Raw genomic sequence first — 16,136 nt, 5'->3', positions numbered from 1 at the left:
ATCATTTAAACTTAAAGTTGAGTGTTTTCCTCTTCTACATCGAGAAGATCATTCTGGAGTGTTTTTCTAGTTATTGGCGGGGGAAGGGGGGGGGGGCACATCGCTCTCTCAAGTATCAATATTTATCTACCATTCTGCATTATGTTAAATTGTACTGGAAATATTTTTTGTACTGGACTTAATTTCTTTCCAAGAAACTAACAGGCATAATATTTATTTGGCAGTAGCAATTATCTATCACTTGCAGGAGCATTGCAAGAGTGCAGATTTTTTTTTTTTTTTTTTTGCAGAACTAGCAGATTTTGTATAAGCTGATCCCTCTAATTTGACTTCAAAAAAGGTTCCAAAAATTATCGGTTTTATACATGGAAATATACATCATTTTGCTTTCATATTTGCTCTTTCAATAAACATTTCGTGAAAGATCCGATCTTGTTTATCAGTATTTTGTGAAAGGTCCGTTTTGTTTGATCGGGATTTTGTGAAAGGTCCGTTTTGGTTGATCGGATTTTTGTGAAGGGTCCGTTAACGGACCCAAATATCCTCTGGCCAGACCCCTGCTGATATGTATCAGCGAACCCTGGTAACTACATACGAACTTTGGGATAAATAAGACAAATGGGATGACCAGGGCTCTTTTGACCTTCGAAATTAGAGGAACTGCAATCCCATTTAGGGAGCCCCTCACTTTTTTCTTGGGGGAACTTAAGGTAAAATTTCTATGCCCATTGAACCAAAATATACTAATGCTGTTAGTTCCAAACCGATTCAGTAAAATTCAGATTAAAGTTGAATTAGTGTAAATTATGCCTGTAGTCGTTATGTTCGTTGTAGTAGTTCATAGTTTGCTGCTAACTTGCTTTTTAGAATCTTTGATATTTGTTTTACTATTTATTCATTCATTTGCAAATAAAATAATGCTATGAAATCACAAGAATGTTTTCACTAAGACCTGAATAAAATAACATTTTTCTTCAGTAAATATAAATTACATAATAAAAAATATTATGATAGAAACATAAGTAGAAATTCAATGAAAAATGACAGTAATTATGATTCTACAATAGATATTGAAATCACAGGCCATATTCCTGATTTTCAAACAATTTAACATTTCAATCAGATTAGAGGACACTTTTCAAAGGCCATACGCAATTCATCAAAGACGCTGCTTATCAGTTTATTGATTGGATGTTGATAACTTGATACTTTTTAACCTTCATAATTTCTTATTATTATTAAGTAAATTCCATTTAAACTACATTCAGTTAATTTTAGAAGGAAATAGATCCTGTATTTTCAAAAAGTAAAAGCTTCATAAATCTTACACTTAAAAATATTTTAGCTGAAGATTTTTTTAAAATATTTTTTCCCCCCAAGCTTTAAAATTGATTGAGGAGTAAAAATGCTTTATGGGACCAATAGATTGGTTGGATTTATACCATTTTTTCTGGGAAGAATGGACTCCCATATCCATTCCGTGAAATTCATAATATAAGGCCTTAATAATAATTAAAAAAACACTTAAAATGCATAACATAAGGCCTTGATAATAAAAACACTGAAAATAAAATAAACACATTTAAATGTGATGTTGAATAATTCTAAATTTCTTTAACCTCTCAAACACAATCTTCAAACACAGTTAATTTAAAGTCTTATTCAGTTGATATTAGAACAAACCAGTTCTTATAGTTTCAACAAGTATTAACTATTTTGTTATTCACACTTGTTTTGACTTGATTTTCGAAATTTTTGCAATTGAAAATTTTTCGTCAGGTTTCTTAGCCTATAATTTAGTTTCTTCCTTTCATGTTTTCTACATCAATTTGGATATTTTGAAGTTCAATCCAAAATATACTTACAACAATATTTTACTTTTATTTCTTCTGCAGCAAATTTTGACAGGATATGTACAGTAGGGTGGTTCAAAAAAACTTTTTTTCAGCTAAAGTCCAGGACATCCTTTTTTTTAGACATACTAATAGTACTATGCTGTAAAAGTTTTAGCTTCTTACTCAAATTTTAAGAGGGTGCTCAGTGACCCCTTAATTTAACATTAGGCGTAGCATAGAAAATGACACAAATTTAATAACTTTTAATTTCCTCAGCTGTATTTTTTTTTTTGTAAATAATTATTTTATTGCAATGTTTATGCGCATTACTAGTGTATATTATAATATGTAGCATTGTTTTTTCCAGTTCGATATATCTTAACCCCCCCCCCCTTCATACTTATGAAGTTTGGGGGAGAGGGTTGAGCACACTTTTTCAGTTGAAATAGGAAGCTCTAGTATATTACTATCTACAGGTCCAAAAATATTGAGGGATATCCCTGTCCCACTATCTAAGAGAAACTTTTTTTACATGCATTTTTGAACCACCCCAAATGTACAGTTACATGAGTAATAATCAGGAACTATTTTAGGCTACTATAACTTCTTGAATTAAAGAATTTATATTTGCACATGAAAAAACCTTACCATGAGAAATGTAAATGAAATGACAACTGATTTAAATGTGCCACCAATGGTGATGAGAATGAAATACATAATAAGTACGCAGAAAACAGAATGAAGTACATCAATTCCTGTAATAAATTATTATTAATTAGAATATTTTAAATAAAAATTACAACACAAAATCAAAAAAGCTTTTTCTACACTTTTTGATTAAAGAAACAGGAGCAAAATAGCAAGCTTTATGCCTTAGTATTTCCAATTTTAATGAAATTTGGCATGAAGGACACATATAGTCATCACTGAACAACAGTAAAACATATAATTCCAAAATAACACTAAGATAGCTTACTGTTGCTCTGAGGCGACGATATGACAAGATAAGGCTGGTACCCGCGATGGCAAAGCACAGCAAAAAAAAGATATATGTATTTACATGTTTTCTGATCTTTTGTTTCATTACAGTGACCTCTCACTCATATGCGACCAAAGGGGAAAACTAATTTTTCGCGCACAAGTGAGATTTGCGTATAAGCAAAAAACTCAAAAATAAGCTTAAATGTGAAAAGTTATCAATACTAAAACAAATACTAACAGTACACTAATACTAATCAATAAATATGCACATAACTTCCATTTATGTACTGTAATTCAATAAGAACTTGAATTTTTACGCTTTGTCTGCTTTTATACAGTGTACAGAGGTAAGCGAAATTTCCAAAAACCCTAAAGCATTGAAAAAGAGTGTTCTGGGAAGAATCCGAACAATGGATGAAGAACGTTTGAATGCATTCCAAGAGACAGAACAAGAAGGGCGTGTTCTTGTGACAAGCAAAGTGCAGATCGGCGATTTTACTAAAACTTGAAAATTTTAACTAATGGCAGGGTTCTTTAAACAACTAATGCTTGTAGTTTTGTCCCAACAATACTCAAAAACTCATTTAAAGTCTTATGACTCTTATGAAAAAAAATTCTCAGAATTATTTTAAGTAAAAATGTTTTATTCGAACAATACACACCAGAAAAAGCTCATTTCAATAACTATCATCTTAAAAGGTAAAACCAAATCTTTAAAAACTCATTTCATATTTTTAATAATGAAATGTGTTTATCAAATAAATTTGTACTCATTTGCACTCATTCTAGCTTGTGTTGAAAAACCTGTCTATTTTTTAAAATATAGGTTTTTCATCAATATAACGCTCCCAAAATATTAAAATACAGAAATAATGTAAAACCTCGGCAGAAAATATGTGACTATTCCTTTTTTATTTTTCAGTGCCTTGTTGTTTCAGTGTCAGTCTAATTTTTATTACAATGTAAGAATTGTGTTCAAGAAATAAAATATATTTCTGTCAAAAAATTCGGAGAGCGTGTTTTAGAGATATTCCAGGTCAAAAATCAGTGAATGACTTTGAAAATTAAATCCACTGGGAGAAAAAAAAAAGTCATGTGATTTATCAATAGAAAGTTCTGTTCCTGTGCTTTACAAGGAGTTTTGAATTTTTATTCTACACGAGACAATAGAACTCCAATAATCTGAATCACTATTAGAATTTGAAAAGAAAAAATAATAAGATGAAGATGTACGAAGATTTTGCTAAACTAGCTGTGTTGCCCGGCTTTGCATGGTCTACCTCAAAATTAAAAGTTATGTCAAGTGACAACAATCAGACTTGAACAAAAAAAAAAATCAGTAAACTTTTTTTGCAAATTGCAAAAAAATGACCAAAACGGAAACATTTTTTAAATCCCCCATTTACAGGAAAAGCCTTTAAAACAAAAGCATGAATTTTATTTGTTCATGTTCGAGAAAAAAAATGGAAACAGATCTTTCTTCTCAATAATTTTCTTCAAGCTACTAATTTTAATACAAACATATTGTTACAGAAAGTTGAGATGAAGCATTGAATAATAATTTGACTGGAGGAAAGCCTATGAAAAATAGGGACTTTATGACGAAATCTAAGTGTCATGATTAATAGTTTTTAATTGATATCTCCGCCAATTATTAACGGAGGATTATGTTAAATAGCCAGACATAAAAGCGGGAAGATTACGAAACCATCGATACCTGGTTCGATGGTCAGTTCACTGTCGTTCGGGAGGAGTAACTTGAACATAGATACATACATACATAGATATAGGCACATGCTCTCAGTTTTTAATATAAGATAATAATTCTGTACATGGGTGCTATTTTCCTTTCTTCCACAAAGCTAGTGCAGGCAAAGCTCTATTGGGATGATGAGTCACACTCCCAGTGCTGTTCTATTATTGACTTTTATTGCGCAGCACTTGTAACTTGTAAGTATGCCAAATTTGAAAGTATTGCTTTTCATTTAGTATATTAAAAGCTATTTTTCTTTTAAAATGTGTTTTTTTCCCCTCCTATATAAAAAATATGCACAGTAATTAAACAAAATAGACCCTTTGTCAAGAAAATTCCAATTATCCAAATGTTTCATTATTCAAACGGGATCTGGTCCCAATTGATTTGGATATTTGGGTTTCTGTTGTACTACAATTTAGAGAGAAGTTAACAAATATTTGTATGAGCACTTTTAATTTTTCTCATTCACATTGAGTTTTTTTATCAAGCCTTTATATTGAACAATTTTCGAAACAAATCTAAAAATTGGCAGAATTACTTATCTTGTCATATACATGTCTTATATGCCAATTTTTATTGAAATCAGAAACCGTGAGGCCAAGAAGGTGACTGATTTGACATGGAATTGCTCATAAGATTCAAAATAAATTTAAAATGAATGTATGTTAGGTGTAGATTTTTCATGGTTTTTGCAAGATATCATTAAATGTAACATTACTAGAAACCAGTAGACTGTAGTAGTTTACCTGACCCAGCAAAATGTTTACACAATCAAAGAATGGCAATCTAGAGTCGGACCTCCATATATCGAAGTAGGAAATTGCCGGAAAAAAATTCAATATATAGAAATTTCGACATATGGAAACCAGTGGCGCCGACTCCATGGGGCCTGAGGGGGCCCAAGCCCCCTCAAAAATATTTTTAAGGGGGCAGAGCCCCCCCAATAAATCAAGAAAATTATTAGTTATATTATGCTTTCTAAACTCATAAATTTAACTTTTATTTTCTTTCTTTGAAGATAGCTTTTCTTTTAAAATACATTCAGTAACAAGTTAAAACAAATAATTATTGCGGTAGTAAGCAGGTTAACTGAAAACGAGTGGTGTGAATAATGATAGTGTTACGGTGCTGCAAGCACACTTAGAATTTGTCCCAGTGCGCGAACTTACGGGTCAAGTCAGTTGCTGGTGGGCAGCGATGCGACGCGCTCATCTAAATGTTGCTGATCTGGAAAAAATATACGAGGGTTTGATTTGTATATTAAATGAGAGGCGTGATAGTTTTGAATACTTTTGGGTATTGTGTTTAAAAGAAAAACCTTCACAAAATGAACAAATTCAACATCCTTCGTTTTCTCAGAGTCGACGTATACCAAAGAAGTATGAAAACAACGAAGCCAGCTCACCGCACACTTTCAAAATCCCACAGGGGCCGTGGTAGCCCGATCGGTAGAGTGTCGGATTCGGGGCTGGAGGGTCCTGAGTTCGAACCTCGATGGTTGAAGGTCCACCGTCGTCATTAAAGGGGACTGAGCGACGTTAAATATGCTCGTGGTCTCAATGTCCTCCAAGTGAAACAATACCTCTGGGGGTGCACCAGGTAGCTATTAGCTCCTGGACTAGTTCTAAATTCTCATTAACTGTTCAATCCGGTGATGGTGCTGCCATCTATCGGTATATAAAATAATGGAGGCAAGGCACTTAGTATGCAGTCCTCGACATAAATACAGTTGTAGTCAGTTGTGACTCTGATTAGGAATAGGAAATCCCAAAGCACTACAAGGCAATACATTGATGAGGTTTGCGAAATGGCGCAATCTTGCATTATTGGGCGGTTTACATCAACTGAACTCCCACAGGTTATTGCAGTTGAACAAGAGTGCTTGCTTTTGTTAAAGAGAGGTGAAACAAATTTTGAAAAAATCAACTGCTTTTCAAGAATGACCTAGACATTGAGAGACTTGCGTTTACATATGAGTATGTTAGCCGATATCACTAATGAAAAAAAAAAACTGGTCTTAAAAAACATGTGTAAATTAAATTACCTTTTTACAAAAAATACTGTGCATGTTTGTATTTATTTTTTTCTTTTTTCAAAGCCAAAAAATGTTTCAGGCTTGTCGAGTTTTCGGGGTTCTAATGTTCATTATATAATTTTGAAATGCTTTAAAACTCACTATTTTTCATCTCAATTTTAGAAAATTTCCCGCTGCGAGACCCTCCGGTATACCCCCCCCCCCCCCGCCCCCACACACACAATATATTTTTTTTAGTCCGCGTCTCTGGGAGTGCCCTTCTATGCAAGTCAAGTGCCCTACCTTTTTCAATGCCTAGCTACGCAACTGCACGACTCCCCGTAAAAATGAACAAAAAATGTCTCTTACTAAGACAAGTGACATGATCTTAATGAAACAGAAAATTTGTATACCAATTTTTAGATTGTTTTACTTTGAAAACGCCATATCACATTTGTTTGTTTAAATTATACACACCAGAAAATATGTAAATTGGCATTTTCAAGGAACAAAAATCTGACCTTTATTGTGGGGGGGGGGAGGACCTGCGTGGAAGTACAAAACCCCCTAAGCCCCCGGTGATGTCTAGCCCCCTCAATAATTTTTGCAAGTCGGCGCCCCTGATGGAAACGATCTTATTTTAACATAAGAGTATCCTAAAACATTAAAACAAATGCTAATTTTCGTGTATGAAACCCAATTTATAATTTATACGAGCATCGGATTAAATGAAAGTTAATGATTAGAAAATTAACAGAAATTACTAGTAGAGGGGCTATGGTAGAAAATATAGCTGGAAACTGCATTTTGTGATAAAATCATGAAACTTGGCATACATGTAGACAATATACTACCAAACATTTTTGGAAGGGGAGGCAATTCAAAATCCCCCCCAAAACCCCCCTGGCAGCCATTTTTGGTCAAAAATCCAAAACTACTTTTCTTTTTTATTTTTTGAAAAATACTCACTGTATCTTCTTTTGGGAGTTCTATTATGCTTAATAAAGCGTAAAAAGTCATCAAAATAACTCTAAACCTCCTAATTTTAAAAACATGATTTTTTTTAAACAAAACTTTAACAAATCAAAGTTTTTAACATTTCTTGAGGGGTCGTTTGAGAAATTTTTTTATGAATTTTAAAGCACTGTGTTAAGGAGAATCAATTCATTTACAGTAGAACCCAATAATCCGAACCCCAGAAATCCGAAACATCAGAAAATCCGGACCTATGTTTTAAAGTTTACTATTAAAAATTGATTACAAAACTAAGAATAAAACTAAAAATTAAAAACCATAACCAAAGCTAGTAATTTTTCAAAACTTAAAACAAACATTTGAATTGTTGTTTAAGAATAACTTTGATTAGTTAAAACAAAATCAATTTCATTATCGGTGAAAAAAAAAAATCAAACACTTGGAAATGAAATATGCAATTTTTTGGAAGTTTCACTCACATTCTGCAGTTTTATCAGTCATATGTGCACTTGAAATAAGGGGGAGGGGGCACGGACGTTGTTTTTGCAGAATTCCAATCTTTATTATTATTAAACGCTTTAAAACAAGTTTCAAGTTTTTTTCTCATTAGACGATTTGAGGCGTTTGTTCTATGTTTTAAACGATGTAAGAGGATGAAATATGTAATTACTACAATAAGAAGCTTAGTGCTATGTTAATAAAGCTAGCAATATTTTCACTATTGATAAAATTGTTATTTATTGAAATATAATTCACTGTTACAAAAACTACAACTAAATTGCAATACAAATCTGATTAAGTGATGCATACAACGATTATATGGAAGGCAATTTAAAACGTTTGAATTTACAAGTAATTTACACGAGTACATACCATTTTCCATTGCAATATTTACACATAGGTGTTTAGATAAGTTCATTTTTGAAACACCCACAAATTATTTGAGAGCAGTTGGTTTTTTTTACACTTGCATAACGTAAATTCGCTTTCAGCAAGAACTTGAAACTTTGGGCAAACTCAAACAAATAAGAACGTCCTTTTTATCAGTTACTGTAAAACCCCTATCATAAATTGAAGTTAAGGTTAAATTTTTGGACATACTGTCCCACTGATGTCCACCTTGATAAGCACTAAATAACTTGCCTTAGGGTTTCAGCTGTGGGTGGTAAGTTATTCATTGATCACTGTTCGCTGGTGGAAAAACAGTTTCCAGCTTCATTTACGGACGGCAAGTTGCATGCAGAGGAGTAGTAGCAAAGATTAATCGCTAAGCTATTTGAAATTTTTAATTAGGTGTGCATTTTTTAGGTTAGGATATATATATGAAAATACATCAGGATAGTCTTTTCATCATTTCCATATCGTCACTTTTTTTCCGACCTGCAAGAAAAGAGGTAACCATGAGAGTTCCGCTGAGAATGAGTGGAATTCTCTTAGAACAACTGATTTTTGCTGACCGAATTTGTACGCTAAGTCTTGGACTAATATAAATCGAAAGTGTTTTCCAGCTCCAAAATCTTCTATATCCCCTTTTTGTTCAGCTGATGGAAGCATCGTTATCAACTGTTCCAACGAATATGGTCATGTGTCCTCTTATTGTAAAATGCAAAACATGAACCAAGATCCAGAAATTAGCTTCCTCGTGATTTTATAGCACTAGAGATGTCTTATTCGATGAAAATCACCGTCACATCTTTAAGAGCCAACATAAGATCATATAGCTAGTGCAATCATAGAAAACAATTCTGTCTTATCTGTGTTTCGTAGAAACTGAACCAGTTCTTAGAAAGCAAACCATTTTCTCTAAAATGATATCTTTCTCTTATTCCTCTTATATGTCTTACTTGTTGTATCCTGAAAAGAATGCAGATACTCCACCGAAAAAATTTCTGTCCTAGGTCGTTTTATGTGAACGATGAAAGAACCATCATAGACAATGGCGTCACAATGTACCTCCATTGCATTTATTTTAAAATTAGCAGTCATCATTTGCATCTTCATCATCCCATCTTAACTCGTTTTCTTCTTCTCTCGAATTGTTTTCATCCGAATACTATAATTTAACTCACTGAGCAGGAATGTTATTGACCAGACTTATTTCCCGTTCAAAGAGCTCCATTTATTGAAATCGATGGAGGGCGAGGTTGATTTTCATAGAGGAAAAATTCAACAAGGTTGAAATTTACGGTATTGCAAATAATGAAAAGCTCTGAAAACGAATCTGTATCGGATTTTAATCTTTTCAGTAAAAGAGCAGACTTACTGATTTTTCTGGAAAAATGAAATGCAAAAAAGTTATTGTTTTTCTATCCGTGAACATAAAGTGACTTTTGAGTCACAACAATAAATTTGTTGCACTGTTTTTTTTCCTCAACTTGCCCAATCTTTATCAGTTGCTGTATATATTCTTCGTCTACTGCTACATTCGTCTCCAATGAGAACAATTCTTTCGATGACTCTAAAAATGGATTCTCATGTTTAGCTATTTCTCTTCAAGACCTTTCTTGAAAATATGCTTTGGAAACTTAACATTTCTTCATTGCGCATATACAGCGTTTCTTTAAATCAGCAGAGGGGCAATTCCATGGTGTCGGACGTAAAAAATTGAAGAAAAATTTCTCAGTTTTAATTCCATTTACCAAATATAAATTGTTCCAAAATGATTAAATTTATGTCCAAGATACTTACTGCATCCCACTGAATAAGAAATCATGTTGGTTTTTCAAAATAGATCCCTAAACTATAAATTAAAAATTTTTAAAGAGTTGGTGTCGGACGTAAACACACAAATAGTAAAATTGATGGTTCACTTGAAAATTATTAAAAGTCTGTGAATTGGCTTACATTTTAATTTTAAAATCAGCTTAATCCTAAAGTATACTTATGATTGAAGCATATTTCACAATTTTCAAATGATATTATAAAGAATAAAATTATTTTAAAAATATTTTTTAGCTTGGTGTTGGACGTAAATTTTCGGCGTCGGACGTAAATTGTTCATATTGGGCATTAACTATTGTTCTTAAACGTAAATACATAACAATGATTACAGTTATAAATATATAAATTATAGGTTACATATACTGAAACAAAATTTAGCAAGTAAATTCAAAAGTAGGGTTGATTGGGGGAAGTGGGACACTGGGGTAAGTGGGTACCCCCAATTCATTAAATCAATATGTATTTTTTGGAAAAAACAGAATTTCTTTGAGAGTCACCAAATATGGTTTGAAAATACTCAAGATGTTGAACTTAGTTTAACCTCCTGTAACTTATTTATAACTGAAGCGATCAAATTTTAGACAGGCATTTCAAAATATACAACTCTTTACCTTTAAATTGACACCTCATTTGTTTAGAAATTTGGATTTTGAAAATTTGATGATCTGGTTGACCTTATCATGGAATTGCCCAGAGGTAACTTTTTCAAACTGTGTAATTAAATCGATAATTTGAAGACCAGCCAACACCCATCTTCTTAACGCAGTTGGATCTGTGAAAGACCAATAGCCCCACCATCTCCTTTTACTATTGCATTGTTTTGCTAAGCATGGTCCGATCCAATTACAGAAAACACGTTCATTGTCTTTTTTACAACAAACGTTCCTTTTTCAAAGGCTTTGTGTACGTCTGGAAGGTTTGTGGGTTAAAGAAAATGATTTGAATAAAAGCTGGTAACCATCCAGCATATAGTTACCAAAGTATATGTATAGCGTATAGCAATAAAATGAAAAAGAAAAAAAAAAAAAACACACACACACACACAAAATCAACTCCTTCAAAGTTTTAGTAAAGATACTAAAGTTGATTGAAATCTATGATCTAATAAACGTTAATTTTAAAAGCACCAGCTTTAATACGGGGCTCCAAAACTTGAATTTGTTTATATATATATATATATATATATATATATATATATATATATATATATATATATATATATATATATATACGGATAATTAACAACAGCAACAATAGTAATAATAATAAAGAACAGAAATTTAAAATTCAACTTTAAATTTCTTTCTATTAGAATTATGTTGTCTTGAAATTAATTTCTCCCTTTTTTCTTCAAGTCCTTATTCTATTATACCCTTCGCAAATAGTTTCAATTATGCGTACTCAGTCATTTAAAACAAGGGGCATCATGACCGGATAATTGGACAGTTCGGGCAATTAGAGTTCGGATAACTGGAACCCTACTTTGATATAACACTAATGTAATGTATCTTCAAATTCAAAAACCTGTAATTCTGTTATGGGGGGAAAATTCACTTCAGGGAACTCACAATTTAAAAATATCGATTTTTTTTAAAAAACCACTTTTTGTGAAGTTATTTCTCAAATTAGACATTTTTTGGGGTTTTAAATAGTAAAAAATGTAATAAACATCCATGGAATGACACAACCAATAATTTAAAAAATTATAATAACAAAAATTTAAAAAGAATCGCCGATTTTGGTTTTGGACCGAAAATGGCCGCCAGGGGGGGTTTTGGGGGGGATTTTGGAATGCCTCCCCTTCCTAAAATTTTTGTTTCTACAATGTCTACAAGCATGCCAAGTTTCATAATTTTATCACAATTTGCAGTTTTTCCCCCCGTAGCCCCGCGACTATACATTCTTACGACGACAGTGGCGTATATATGTTTTCATTTTGCAAGGGGCCCACATAACCAAGATTAGCTCCCCCCCCCCCCCCCGTTTTTTTTTTCGTACTTTCAATTTTTTTCAGGGGGGGGAGTAACAGTGCCCTGATAGTGTTAGAAGGTCACTATTAAAAAAGTTTCGCTTCTGATGCGTAGTGGGTGGGGGGTCCTTTCCCGGAACTTTTTTGAATTGTGGTACTAAGAACGCAGTTTTATACGGTCTTTGGTAATGCTACGGGGAGGAAAAATTCGGGGGCCTTCTGCGGAAATTTTTAGAAACTGAATTCTTAAAAACGCCATTTAAAGCTACATTTGTTGACGTTAGTGTAATGAAAGGAATGGGACTTTTTGAAGTTACCATCGATTTTTTTTTTTTTAAACAGAGCGAAATCCATTACCCCTCCACCCAACTTTTCGAAATTGAAGTTCTAAAAATGCAGTTTCAGACTAACTTCATTGATGTTACTGACAGGGTGATTCTGGGACACTCCAAAAACTATTTGGAAATTAAAGTCTTAAAAACCGAAGTTTAAAAAAAATATTCAGTGAAACAAAGTAGAGGGATTTAAACGCTCTTCACCTTAAATTTTTTTCGAAACCAGTTTTTTTTTCATTTTCAGATTTCATACGAGAGCAGTCGCACCTTCGTCCGAAATTTTTTTGTAATTGAAGTCTTAAAAGCACGACTGTGGGCCATTTTTGGTAACGTTATGGGTTCGGCCATTTTTCAAAATTGAAGCTCCATAAAAGCAATCTTAAATGATTTTCGATGCTTTCAAGGCGTTTGGGATTGTGCCCTGAAAATTTTCGACACTGAAGCCCTGAAAACGAGGAGAAGCTCTTTAATGGTCTAAGTGGGTGGAGGAGGCTGTCAAAATGTAGCATTTTAAAGTCTTTCTTATTTTTAGACTGACTAGGAACAATAATAATTAAAGAATGGGGCGGGAGAGCGGGGGTGAAAGAAATAAGGAGGTGATGGACGAAAGAACCTGATCAATAATAGTCAGTAACTTTTGAATTTTTCTATTTCAAGGTTCTTTTCAAAAGCAATTCAGATTTTTCCCCAACATTAGGCAATTTTTGGAAAGGAAGAGTTCGAGAATCCTCCTCTGAAAGATAAAACGCAATTTCAGGTCATTTTTCGAGACATTTTAGGGTTCTTCCTCCAAAACTTTTCAAAATTGAAATCTTAAAGGCACAATTTCAGACTATTTTTGGAAGTAACCTTAGTGAAGGGGTGTTGATTCGGAAACCTTCCTCCAGAAATGTTTTGAAATTAATGTCTGAAAAACGCCTAAATAAATGCATCTTTAGGACATCAATTTCCATCATTACTCCAACCGAACAACTAAAATTTATTTTAAATTTCTTGCAGAGAACGAAAGTTAAGAAGAGGAACATTTTGAAGACCCTTCTTTTCAGACAGATTAGGAAGAAGAAAAAAAAAGGGGGGGTGAAACAAAGAGAGGGGAACTTAATTTGCTAAGCAATAAGCAGCATCTGTTAAAAAAATAATTTAAATATTTCTTTTTGGAAAAAATTGGGATTTTTTTCCCCAACATTTGCTTTTTTTTTTTGTTCTTATAACTTCGCTCAAGACGCGTTCTTTTCTTGAGTAAGGGGTACGGATCTCCAGACGTCTTCGGAACATTATTGCCTAGTACCATCTAACGCAACACCCAAACTGCAGTGATTCGCGGCACCCTTTGAAGAATTAAAATTTTCTCACAGCATCCTAGTCTGGTTTTATAGATATATCGTTGTTACCATGGTCACTTTGCAGTACCTCTCACTTCTTCTTACGGCACCCAGTTCGGAAATCTCTGATCTAACGTATTATAATCATTATTATTACTATCATATTTATTTATTATCTTCTTTTTTTTTTGTAGCTAAAAGTTTGCAAATTATTTGTGAGCAACTATGATCAAAATTAACTACATTTAATAATTTTTTCCCCTCCAGATTTTGGAGGGGGCCCGGGTCCCCTCAGCCCCTTCCTTACATACGCCCTTGTACGCCGAAATACATCTTCATATTCTTCGGCAATTCAACTTGTTTGCAATATTAGGGGATTTTCGTTTTAACAATGTGATTGAGAGAAAAGTAAAAAATCAATCTACTTAACATGAATGATTTTTACTGAAGCTAAGAAATCTAGGAATGATAATCAACAGATAAAAAGGATGACTTGCAATTGATTTTACAGTGTTACCGGTTACAACTAAGATTTGAAATGAACTTGAGGGAATTTAAGAACTTCAGAGCGGAACAACGACTTTACTACACACCCTTCAACCTCAGATTCCTTATAAGTTCCGTAGCAACCTTTAGTACACAAAATTTTCTCCTCTAACCTTCATAAGACAAAGTCTAAAGGGAAAAAAAATTGAATGTTTCGATTTTTTTTCGATATGTAGGGATTTTTTCGATGCATAGAAAATTTTGATATATGTGGAAGTTTGATATATGGAGGTTCGACTGTATATCAGACATTTTTTCTCCAACCAGGCCCTTCATTTCAATTTTTTCTGGGGGTGGGGGGCAAAGGGTGCATATTGTATTATACTCAATGCACATTTTATCACAACATGAAATCAACCACACCCTCTTATATGTCATAACATTAAATTTTCAATACCTACGTGGGAGGGAATTGACCTTCCTCTTCCCTAAATGATGGGCCTACCTGCCTGCCAACTTGTTTAAAATCCACTACGTTAATATGTACTGTCTTACTTAACTCTTTTGTCAGCACTAAATAAGAGAAAACTGTCGACAGATAATGAATATTGAATGAACAATTTTTAGTTATTTAATTTCGTATAAAAAAATATGCAATAATATGTTGTTTTTTTTTTTTTTTTTTGCATTCCAAGTACAGTATTTAACAAAATTGAAAGTACTTACCATAATTGAAAATGCCTAAAGACAATCCACAAATAATAAAAAACAGATGCTGTACACTGGGAGATTTTCCATACAATAAATGACGATGTATGAGAGCCAATGGATAACCTACAAATGAAATGTATAGGGAAATATAGTCAGACTCATCTTAATTTATCAACAAAATAATACAATCAATCCCCCGGCATCTCAGACGATTTGAAATAACCTGCATAACAGTTTGCACTCACAAAGTTGAAAGGGGGAAAAGCGATTTTTCAGTACTTTATGGTAATAAGGAGGCATTTAAGACTTTTTCCTGATTATAAGGAAAGTGTTATGAAAAATGTAATGACAGTGCAATAAAATGAAAGTATTTATCTATGAAAAATTGGTAAATAATAAAATATTTCCCACCTTGTATCACCAATAACACAAGGTCAATTATTAGTTTAAATTCAAGTACCATAACGTGGAGACCTTTGACCGCTATTCAAATGCATTTCTCAGGTAAGGAAGTAACCTGAAAATATAGAATTTGTTGAGAATGCTACATTCATACTCACCTAATAAAATTGTAAATAATAGCCGGAGAGCGGGCTCTGAAGCTCCAAAAATTTCGGCCAAATAACCGATCGGACCACCACCGCTGACCCTGCTTACAGCCATGTTCGATATTATCACAATATCAATAATGCCAAATCTCAAAAACCAAAAATAGTCATTTAAATAACCAATACTGAGGCGATATTCGTGCCATCTGGTGGTGGTTTTCATATAGGGACTCCAGAAATTCATGAATTCTAAAGATAGTCGATCTATTGGAGAAAAAAAAAATTATCGTTGATTAAATTGTACAGCAGAGTCAAGGGAGAATGATGTGTTCTTTTGCTGCACAGTGATGGATTTACAAGTTTGATTGCCTGGGGCACCCCAATGGGGGTGCATTCGGAAACGCGGATCGGTCGCCTCGGTGCAACCGCAAGCGTTCGGAAACGCTTGCGGTGGAACCGGTGACGTCACTTAACCGCGTTCGG

At 33.3% G+C, this 16,136-nt stretch overlaps 1 protein-coding gene across 1 annotated transcript in view; it reads right to left on the bottom strand.

Moving 5' to 3' along the window:
• LOC129230691 (lysophospholipid acyltransferase 5-like) overlaps positions 1–15,787 on the bottom strand; it is a 50,540-nt gene extending 34,753 nt beyond the window's left edge. Inside the window, exons 1-3 of the mRNA XM_054865110.1 lie at positions 15,666–15,787; positions 15,121–15,228; positions 2,484–2,590 (exon numbers count right to left, since the gene is read on the bottom strand). Coding sequence (XP_054721085.1) covers positions 2,484–2,590; positions 15,121–15,228; positions 15,666–15,768 — 318 coding nt within the window. The 5' untranslated portion in view covers positions 15,769–15,787. The remainder of the gene's footprint in view (positions 1–2,483; positions 2,591–15,120; positions 15,229–15,665) is intronic.
• Positions 15,788–16,136: the final 349 nt, after the last annotated feature.

The sequence above is a fragment of the Uloborus diversus genome, chromosome 9 (genome assembly GCF_026930045.1).
Source record: "Uloborus diversus isolate 005 chromosome 9, Udiv.v.3.1, whole genome shotgun sequence".
Classification (NCBI taxonomy): domain Eukaryota; kingdom Metazoa; phylum Arthropoda; class Arachnida; order Araneae; family Uloboridae; genus Uloborus; species Uloborus diversus.
This window is presented reverse-complemented; position numbering and strand designations above follow the sequence as displayed.